This window comes from Penaeus japonicus, unplaced genomic scaffold (genome assembly GCF_977035675.1).
Source record: "Penaeus japonicus unplaced genomic scaffold, GWHDUDI00000001_assembly GWHDUDI00000037, whole genome shotgun sequence".
Taxonomy (NCBI): domain Eukaryota; kingdom Metazoa; phylum Arthropoda; class Malacostraca; order Decapoda; family Penaeidae; genus Penaeus; species Penaeus japonicus.
The window spans coordinates 4,444,395-4,455,207 of record NW_028234439.1 but is presented as its reverse complement, the minus strand read 5'-3'; the positions used below and the strand labels follow the sequence as shown (position 1 = coordinate 4,455,207).

Here is a 10,813-nt window from a genome sequence, read left to right as displayed (position 1 = left end):
ATTATCATTATCATCATTAACCAATTGCGGACAGGTCTCATGACATGCGTGACGCAGGAGTTTTGGCCTGACGTCAGGCATTGTGATGTACATGACATTGGGGGAGAGTGGATCACTGTTTCTTTATTGTACTATAAGTAATGAGTGAATTATGATGACAATTGCAATCATAATTACTATAATTGCCATAATATTAAGTAAAATGTGTTTAACCTAAAATCCAAAACCTAGACGGCATGAGAGAGAGAGCCTTGAATGGTACCCATCCAGTCTCTAGCAAGCACTATCTTTAGAGAGCAATGGCACACAGCAAGATGCTGACATCTTGCTCTAAAATACCGGCAATGAAGGATGTGCAGGCAGAACAAGGAGAGGAAGGTGACTCAAACTATGCACACTGTCTACAATGTGCCTCTGTGCCAGTAAGGCTGCCTTGTACTGTGGCACTCACAGTCATAAGCACAGGTTTCTTCCTCTTTCCTACCTCTTCATGTTATCTTTATTGTGTATAGTTAAAAATGAAGTTGCTTTTTGTCCTATAAAACAGCAATACTTCTATCACATTGAGTATTAAGAATGAGCTAACTGCAACATTGTTAGAGCCTATCATATGTGACTCAAAAGGCTCTCAAGAGAATACAAAAAATGGTCAAAACAAAAATGGCTCTAGTTTTACAAAGAGTGACTGAACTTTTATCTGCATGTCTATTCATTAACCCAATACCGCCCGCCGCCGGCCACAGACAGCGATTGTGCAAAGTGCATTGCGCCGGGTGCCGGCATGCGGTGTCAATCGTATAATTGATTTAGGCCTATGCGTCCGAGAGCCCCGGAACCGTGCCGGCGTGAATGGGTTAATCTCTGGAGCTTTAGTTATGATCATTTTGATTAGTGTTTCCACACAATGTGAGAAGTAGTCTCTATTCTTTTGCTAAAACACTGGATATAAAGATATTATTGATTTACATTATGTCTAAATACAACTCCTATATCTAGCCCTTGTGGGTCCCTTCAATAAGAGATCACTCCTCTCACTCTCTCAAATATAAGTTTAACTTGACAAAGATAAAATTTAATATTATCACTAATAAAGTCATTAATAAATATGAAGAAATCAAAAAGGGCCTTAGTCAGCAATCCCCTATCTTAACCCTATGATGACGGTGTGTCACACCTGTGTGACACGGCTAAATGCCTGATGATGGGGCGACACATGAGTGTGACGTTCCCGATGCAATATTGCATAGGCCCGGCGTAGGGGGTTTCCACTTATCACCGGGCCCGTCAGGATTGGGTCAATGTACGCAAATCTTAAAATGGCTGGCACATATACTGTGCCGCATTACTGTGCCCTTTTTGAATGAGCGTAGTACTGGCTTACACGTCCGAGGTACAGTTAATGTACACAAATCTTTGAACCTTTTCTAATTAGTTATATCATCTAAAGTATGTTCTGCATTGCATTAAAAACAAAGTAAAATGAGTTACAAAAGGAGAAAAATGAATTAACTGAAACAAACCTTTCATAAAGGAGTATCTACATACAAGCTACATTCATACTAGAAAGCAAAATTACTATTATGCCAAAGAAAACCTGAAAAATACTATTATGTCAAAGAAGAAATGGATTGATATATACCTTTGATAATCTGCTTTCTATAATTCATAAAGGTGCATCTATGTACAGCATTGTTATAATCACAAAGAGCAAAATGTTTGACAAAGAAAAGGATCAAATGAAGCTAACCTATTACATATTGCCCCTAATCATTCAAAAAGGTATTTCTATAAACTTTATTCATGACAGACACCCACAGGCAAAAAAGGACAGACTGAAACCTACCTGCTTCAGGTGACTGCATTCCTCCAAATAGCTCTTGTTCTTGTCGTTGAGCTGCGTCTGGAGCGTGGTTATCCTTGCTCGAAGGTGGTCGAGTTCCTCTTGGTGGCTGATCCTCTGGTCTGACTGTTGTTGATCCCATTTTAGGGCATCCTTCTCCATTTTCGTCCTGAGGGATTCTTCTTGACTCTGGACCTCCACCACTCTGTTATGGTGGATTCAAGGTCTTGTAAGCAACTGTTCAATTACAGGGTTCATTAAAATTATTATTTTCTTTATTAAGTATATCTATTTTAATGCAATATGAAATGTATATATTAGTGTCATCTATAATACCAGTATATATAATATACACTTCACACACACATATACATCTATATCTGTCTTTATCTATCCATCTACTTACCCATAAACCTATCTTTCTGTATATGCATCTGTAAACCAATTTATCACAAGTATACAGAGATCCATTAGTGAATTAACATCGAACACATTTACACATGCTATTGTATAAAGAAATTCTTACATGTGTCAACAAGCCACCACATGTCAAAACCTACCACAGGTAAAATCTCCCTTCCTTCCTCTTTCTCTTCCAATACTTACTTGCCCTTCAACTCCTGTATCTCCTTCTGCATGTCTTTATTTAGACTCCCCATTCTCTTTCCCTCAGCCTCCTGGCGGTGTAGCTCCTCTCGTAGGCTAGAGTTCTCTTCCTTCTCTCGCTTCAGCAGAGACTCGAGGCTCTCCAGGGTGGCGACGCGAGCATTAAGCACAGCCTTTTCCCTCTCCTCCCTGTGGAGTTTGTCAATTGTGTTCTGCAGGGACGACTCGAGCTCGTGCACACGACTGTCGTTTTTCCCCTCCAGGCTACTTATGGTAGCTTCAAGGCCCTGTTCATAGTGAGAAGTATACATAAGATGTGGCAGAAAAAAGGGTATCCATTTTCTGAAACTAACTCAGACATTTTCAGTATCTGTTTATTGCTGGGATATTTAGAGATTTAGAAATCTAGAGAGAGAGAGATTTAGAGATTTAGAGAGAGAGAGAGAGAGAGAGAGAGAGAGAGAGAGAGAGAGAGAGAGAGAGAGAGAGAGAGAGAGAGAGAGAGAGAGAGAGAGAGAGAGAGAGAGAGAGAGAGAGAGAGAGAGAGAGAGAGAGAGAGAGAGAGAGAGAGAGAGAGAGAGAGAGAGAGAGAGAGAGAGAGAGAGAGAGAGAGAGAGAGAGAGAGAGAGAGAAGGAAAAGAAAAGAAGGTGATAGAAAGAGGCCCACAGACACTTCCCACCTTTATTCTTTCTAAAAGCTGAGCATTCTGCTGAACAAGCTGGTGGGAATTTGATAGCTGAGACTGCCTCTGGTCCCCTATCCGTCTCTCTAGTTCTGCCTCCTTGGCCGCAGATCTCTCCCTGAGGCGGAGGAGTGCCGCCCTCTCTTCCTCTAGGGTACTAGTCAGCTCTGGCAATTTTGTAAAAAGTGGGAAAGATATGATGATAGTTGGGGAAATAGCAATACATGAATGGCTTCACTATATGGTCTCTTATAATTCCTATCAAAAGGGGTATCATATGCTGAGGCAATGCATGTGGAATCAATTGGAAACTTGCATCTACTTCACAAACTGTCAGGATTGTGTTTTTTATTCAAACAAAAAGTCTGAATTCATGCCACTGCCTTGATGGTTAAACACTTTCTATGCAGCCTTTCAAAACAAAACAAAAATTTGCAAAAAATGTGCAAATTCTCCCTGAGTATGGCAAAAGCCTTACCGTCAATTCGTTTCATAGCCGATGCAGTTTCCTGTTCCTTGATTTTCCGTACCTGTGCTGCCTCTGCTTGTGCTGCTGTTAGCTTGACATGACACTGTTGTTCAATCTCTGATAAACGACTCTGTGGATATTTTGATGAGCAGTCAAAATGTAAAAATGTAAAGCCTAGAAAAACTTTTTCATGGTCACTAGAAAGACACCAGCCTCAAGAATTAATATACTATATCTTATTAGTGTTCCTTTATATCTTTTTTATGAATGTGAGGGACAGCTATTAACACTTTCCCGACGGGGCATGCACTACGCGAAAACCCCTACGGCGGGCCATTGCAATATTGCATTGGAAACGTCACACTGGCATGACGCCCCAGCATCGTGAATTTAGCTGTGTTACAAGGGTATGATGCACCGTCGTCATAGTGTTAAGCCATCGGTGCCAGATGACATGGTATGTCATTGGAATATTTTGCTTCTGCCAGATGATAACCACTCATGTCATGATCTCTCCCTCAAAACATACGTTTTACATTGTTATGTATGTATATACTCATGGGAGTTCAATTTGTATAGACACATTTTCCATCACTTGTGAAAATAATGTAAGCAAATACAAAAACCTCTTATTATCAACCTGTTGAATCAGGCAGGTGAAAAGTGCTCTGAGAGGCCCAGCACGTCATAGCGCCAGATCTAGCCAGCAAGTGCGGCATTAGCAAATATAAGCTCCAACATGAATGTTTTTACTTCTGATCATGAAAAAAAGCACATTTCCTCTTATTGCAAAATTTGTGAGGTTTTTACATTCACTTCCTATTCTCTTGCATAGTAAAGATCATACATATCATTGCAGGGTTCTCTTTCAACAGCAAACATTATTTAGCCTTATTTACCTTGATCAGCTGCTGTTGATGTTTCTCTGCATTGAGCGTTGTACTTAGTTCGCGAGAGGTGGTTTTCTCCTTGTCTAAAGACCCCTGCAGCCGGTCCACGGTTTCTCTCAGCTGGTTGTTTTCATTCTATAGAGAGATGGAAAAAATCAATAAAAAAGAGAAAAAGTTAGAAGGAAGGAAGGAGGAGCAGGAAGAAGAAAAAGAAGAAGAAAAAGACAAAAAAGAAGAAGAAAGAAAAAAAAAGTAATGAGCTTTGTTTATTAGTCTTTTAAATTTATCATCTGATTATGTTACATTTTGGTATCAAATTTATTTTTAATGTAATATCCAGTGTCTTCCAAAGTAAGTTAAGCCTTTCAAAAAAGACATAAGGGAAAGTAAATTTATCTGAAAAGGAGAAAAAGAAGATGAAAAAGGAGACAAGGACAAACAACAAGAAAAAAAGTGAGAAGAGGAGGATTAGAATCAAAAGGAAGAATAACAAGGCTAATAGAAGGAAAAGTATGGTAAGGAATAACAAGTATACAACTAACAGAAAGGGAAAAATGAAAGAAAACAGAGATATAAAGAGATAAAAGCAATATCACAAACCAAAAGAGAAACAATATACAAAAGATAGAAAGGAATAAGAATAATTTATAGTATGAGAATATGTACAGTGAAAGGCAATTGCCTGAAGATTAAATGTTACTTGTAAAGTAATAGGAAAGAGTAAACTGCTTATACTGTTTCACAAATTATATTTCATCTTTGGACAAGTGTGACATAATTTTTGCCCTTGACTATATGCAAAATATAGAAAGGGAAGCAGAAAAAGATGAAGAAAGAAAAGAAGATTATAGAAAAAGAAAGAAAAGAAAGAAGATTCAAAGAAGAAGAAGAGAAATTCCCTGAGAAAGCAGAAACACACAATCGCACCTTGATAGCTTGTAGTGCATTCTGAAGAGCCGTGACCTTACTCTGGTGTTCCTCTTCGGCCTCGTTTCGTTCCCTCTTCCCTCTCTCCCTCATCCTATTTGCCTCCTCCAGGTCCTCCTCAGCGGCCTGAGGTTCATGAAAGGGTCAAATGAACGTCAGAGAGTATAATACTTGAAAAGGCTAATATGGCTTAGTTATTTGTGTAGAGGGTTTGATCATGTAAATGTACCATTTTGTGAAAATGTATTCATCACATGCACACTGTAGGATATTGATAAAAATCCCAATAAGTAATTTATATTCATCACATGTACTCTGTAGGATATTGATACAAATTCTAATAAGTAATTTATAGGGACTGTATCTATGAGAGGAGGGAGCTTATATTATTCTTAAAAAATGGGAAAGAAATTATCTACAACTATCTACAGACTGTATATATTGCTTATAAGTATGGACATACACACATACCCATAGGTAATAAAAATCATCACAAACCTTTATTCTCTGCTGTAAATTCAGATTAGCCTGCTGCATTTTCCTTTCTTGATCCGTATACCTCTCATGCAAATCCCGTATCTGCCTTTCCGATTCTGATCTATGCTGGTCAACCTCCTTCAACTGATGAGAAAAGGAAAATCTATCTGGGATTCATGATAGCTTGGTGGCAGTTCTTTAATTAATTATGTTGTGCCATTTATCATAACCTTGAATAAGAAAAGGAAGATGACAAAGAAGGAATACAAAAACACACACACACACACACACACACACACACACACACACACACACACACACACACACACACACACACACACACACACACACACACACACACACACACACACACACACACACACACACACACACACACACACACACACACACACACACACACACACACACACACACACACACACACACACACACACACACACACACACACACACACACACACACACACACCCCTACCTACCTGAGACTGGTACTTTAACTTCAACTCTTCCATTTCCCTCGCATGTCGCTCGAGGGTTGCTGCCAACTCAGTTTTGATGAGGGCATTCTCATACCGGTATGTGGCCAGGGTCTGTTGCAGGGGATGATGAGAAAACCCCAGAGCTGTGGTGTCACCCTGGGGTCCAGAGTCGGCAAGTGCATGATCTTCTCCGCTTTCTGTGCTGCTCATCTGTGGGTTTGGTTCAGATAATCGTCTCAAAGCTGTTCTCCCTAATTCATCTGAGCCATGACATTTATTGGTATCTGATCTTATTATTTGTGCAACAAAAACAGTAGGTTAGAGATGGAATCAGTCAATCTAACTTGAGGAAGCTTCACCACACTAATCTAGCACAATTTTACTAATGTGCTACATTTCTTAAAACTTAGAAATGCATGCAAGGTTTGCACTGAGCCCTAATTCAAGATGCAGATTTCTAACTGTAACTATACAATTTACCTCATATGATGCCAATTTCTTTCTTGGAAAAGGATGCCTGTTTGATACCATGCTATAGTGCAAGGGTGGAGAAAAGACATGAAAGAGATACAAATATAATTTACAAAACAAGATGACAGTTTTCCATTTATAATTATCATTACCATTTCTTTAACCCTTTCCCGACGGGGCACTCGCTACGTAAAGACCCCTATGTCGGGCAATTGCAATATTGCATTGTAATCGTCACACTGGCATGACGCCCCGGCATTGGGAGTTTGGCTGTGTCACACGAGTGTGACGCATCGTCGTCATTGGGTTAATAAAGCTTTCATTTTTTATACCCTGAAAACAAATTATGGGGTCCTACATAATTGGGTTCCTGACACAATGCTCACAGGGGTGCTGTCTCTCATAAAACAATAATTGGTACGTATAGCAAAAAACAAGATAATAATAACACATACATAATGTTATCAAAATATATGGTACTGATAATTTTTCAGTGAATGCTTACTATGGCTTTCACAGTAAGTAGTCCATGGAATGGACAGATAAATGAATTATTTTTTTGTTGATCTTTCTGCCTTCACACCATTAGGTGTGGAGACAACCGCAATTGTTGTGGTCAGCATATGCCATAGAGGTGAGTACCTTATCAACCAATTGCTGATAGGGTGCCTAATGACCTAACTGGTTGTCAAGGCAGGCGGTCTACAACACTTGCGGCACTGGATTTTCTCAGCCCTCCGGGTAGCACAGACTAGCCTCAATATTTTTCCATAAATCCATCATAAAATGTGAGTTTAGATTGACTTTGGAACCCTGTAACTCTGGAGCTAGCACTGTTACAGCCATAATACTTCATGACTATGTGTGCGCTTCAACTGTGAGCAGATCCCGATGTTGCTTCATGTACGCATTAGGCCCAATCGGTGCCAACATGTATGTCATGACACCCGTATGCAATGGGTTAAAAAATCCACCCATTAGGCAAAAAACAACAATTCTTTGGTATTATTGGATAAAGACGCGACCACCCGTAGCAAAATAACAAACCTTTCGGCATGACGTACCTTTAATTATGACATAACACCATAAAATCCTTTTCTTCCGCGAAAGGTTTCCGAGTAGCGAAATGAGTAGCAAAACTGTACAAAGCACAACAAAAACTACCAGAAAAAATATTGTGTCGTGCCTTGAGGGTTGGTTGCGTCTTTATCCAAATTTACCAATTCTTTTTATGTCTCATCCCCCTCCTCAAACACCTGATATAGCAAATGGAGACATGGGCATCGGATTCATTCAAATCACATTATTATGCATGTGCCAGTATAATTCTTGTCTGTGAGAGTCACTTTATCAAGGAAAAATTACCTTTAAATTCAGGAAACAAGGTACCAACATAATTTTTAGTTAAGTTGAGTTGTAAAACGACCATCAACATCTAAATAATATTCACTACTTTATTTTCACCAAATGTTCAATTAAGGATTACCAATACACTCATAAGAGACTATATATGACATTATTTCATTTCAAAGACACTATACACTCTTCACCTGAATTGTATTTGATTATAGCTGCCGTAGTTTATCTGATCACAATATAATAAATAGCAAAAACTCGTAAAATGTATCTTTTGTAGGTGCCGTGTAATGTCAAATCGAAATTTCGTTTGTTTATGCATACCGTTTTCAAAGGGACCCTGGATATAATTGTTTACCAAGCATAATCTAGTCATAAGCTTATAGATATACTAATGGCATATATAAGAAATTGAAAATTTGCTAAGATTATGAATAGGGTAAGACTGTTGTTTTGCTAGGTAGACGACTTTATTAGTTTATACGCATATTCCTTAAGAAACCGTAGATAACTCAAAGATCTTCAGTAGATAGGATTGTATAGGAATGGTTTGAAATAAAATAGTAGTATTAGTGGTAGAAATAGAAGTATCACCACTATTACTAATAGCGGTAGTAGAAATAGAAGTAGCAGCAGCAGCAGTAGTAGTAGTAGCAGTAGTAGCAGAAATAGTGGTAGTAGTAGTAGTAGCAGAAATAGTAGTAGTAGTAGCAGCAGCAGTAGTAGTCGAAGTAGTGATAGTAGTAGTAGTAGCAGAAATAGTGGTAGTTGTAGTAGTACCAGTAGTAGCAGAAATAGTGGTAGTAGTATTAGTACCAGTAATAGCAGAAATAGTGGTAGTAGTATTAGTACCAGTAGTAGCAGAAATAGTGGCAGTAGTATTAGTACCAGTAGTAGCAGAAATAGTGGTAGTAATATTAGTACCAGTAGTAGCAGAAATGGTGGTAGTAGTAGTACCAGTAGTAATAGAAGTAGTGGCAGTAGTAGTAGTAGGAGTGTTAGTAGTAGTAATGGTAGAGGTAGTAATAATAGTAGTTGCAGTAATAGTAGAGGTAACGTTTTGTGCTACCACTATTATTGCTACTATTATGACTAATGATAAAAACATTGATGATAATAACATTGGTGATGATGACTGAATGATAATAATAATGAAAATGATAATGATAATGATATTAATAATAATGATGAATATAATACTAATGATAATAGACGAGGATAGTAATGATGATGACGAAGATGCCAATGCTGAGAATAGAGAGGATAATGATGATGATGATGATGATAATGATAATGATAATGATAATGAAAATGATAATGATAATAATGATAATGATAATACGATCACAAACGATAATGACAAAAATAACAACACCGAAAAAATGTCGCTCATCCTGGTATAGAATCAAAAAGTCTTCTGTTCGACGTTTTGCAGAGTCAAGTATTATGAATTGTCATTATCATCATCATTTATAGTGCCTTCACACACACACATTTTGTTTTAGATTATGATATAAAACATTATACACAAAATTAGAATGCTCTTTTTACATAAATTAGCTTGCAATCTAGTTATTTGTTTTAACATTATTATTTTCACCCAACAGAGGTCATGTAAGATTCATTCCTCTTTTTAATCACAGATTGGTTAGTTATTTTTTTTTTTTTTTTTTTTTTTTTTTTTTTTTTTTTTTTATACGAAAAATTACCAACCGGTTGTATTGAAAACTTATGAGTAAGTTGGCCATAGTCCAGAGATTATTTTATTACATTTTCGTGGTGAATCAGATACATTTAAGGATTGATGAGCCAATCAAACTTGACATTTATTACTAGTGCAATTCATCATAGCAAATGAGTCAGCTGGGATTTAATTTTCTTTTTAAAGAATGCATTTTGAAACTTAATTTTTTGCTTTTGGTGAAGGTTTGCGCTCTCCGTTTTTTTTGTGCTTATTTTCATTGTTGTTACTATCATCACTGTTGATATTGTTCTCCTTCCTATAATGCTTATTATTTTTTATAATTTGCATCATTAATTATCATTATTGATATCATCATTATTACTACAATTGCCACAATCCTCGTCCTTCTCAGAATCATTATCGTTTCCCTTTTTTCCCCTACACGTGTGTGTCCTGCAACAAGACCAAACACGTTCACTAATAATATTTGACCCTGTGATTTTATCACGTGACCTTATCAATTGTCCAAGTAGATTAACTCTGAAATACCGAAAATATATCGAACAAAAACATTTCAAATACATATATACACACTCACACTCAAGCACACAGACACACACACACACACACATACATACGTACACGCTCAAACACAGATACACTTTCTATTACCACTTACCGCCTTCAAACCCCTCCCTACACCCCCCTCCACCCAATACACACAAACATAAAGCGTTATCTGCAAATTCTTAGAATACTTTGGCGCGATATTGCGTCTCATTTCAGAGATAAGCTCCGCCCACACAGTAATACCAAACGAGGGTGATGGTCGCTAACACGTACGCCCGAAATTCCGGTCTTAATACCAAATATTTTGTTTTAATTTTATATTTGTTTTGTTTTGTTTGACT

The 10,813-nt window shown here is 37.7% G+C and overlaps 1 protein-coding gene across 2 annotated transcripts in view; it reads right to left on the bottom strand.

The window, feature by feature from the left end:
* The window catches only part of LOC122253522 (uncharacterized), an 11,713-nt gene extending 3,160 nt beyond the window's left edge, over positions 1–8,553 (bottom strand). Inside the window, exons 1-10 of one of the 2 annotated variants that reach the window (XM_086532116.1) lie at positions 8,413–8,516; positions 6,872–6,923; positions 6,392–6,601; positions 5,914–6,036; positions 5,416–5,541; positions 4,498–4,623; positions 3,608–3,728; positions 3,127–3,296; positions 2,447–2,733; positions 1,844–2,045 (exon numbers count right to left, since the gene is read on the bottom strand). In XM_086532116.1, the coding sequence (XP_086388242.1) occupies positions 1,844–2,045; positions 2,447–2,733; positions 3,127–3,296; positions 3,608–3,728; positions 4,498–4,623; positions 5,416–5,541; positions 5,914–6,036; positions 6,392–6,601; positions 6,872–6,922 (1,416 nt within the window). In that variant the 5' untranslated portion in view covers position 6,923; positions 8,413–8,516. Of the gene's footprint in view, positions 1–1,843; positions 2,046–2,446; positions 2,734–3,126; positions 3,297–3,607; positions 3,729–4,497; positions 4,624–5,415; positions 5,542–5,913; positions 6,037–6,391; positions 6,602–6,871; positions 6,924–8,412 lie in introns of both variants that reach the window. The other variant, XM_043016692.2, reaches the window with a different exon arrangement.
* Positions 8,554–10,813: the final 2,260 nt, after the last annotated feature.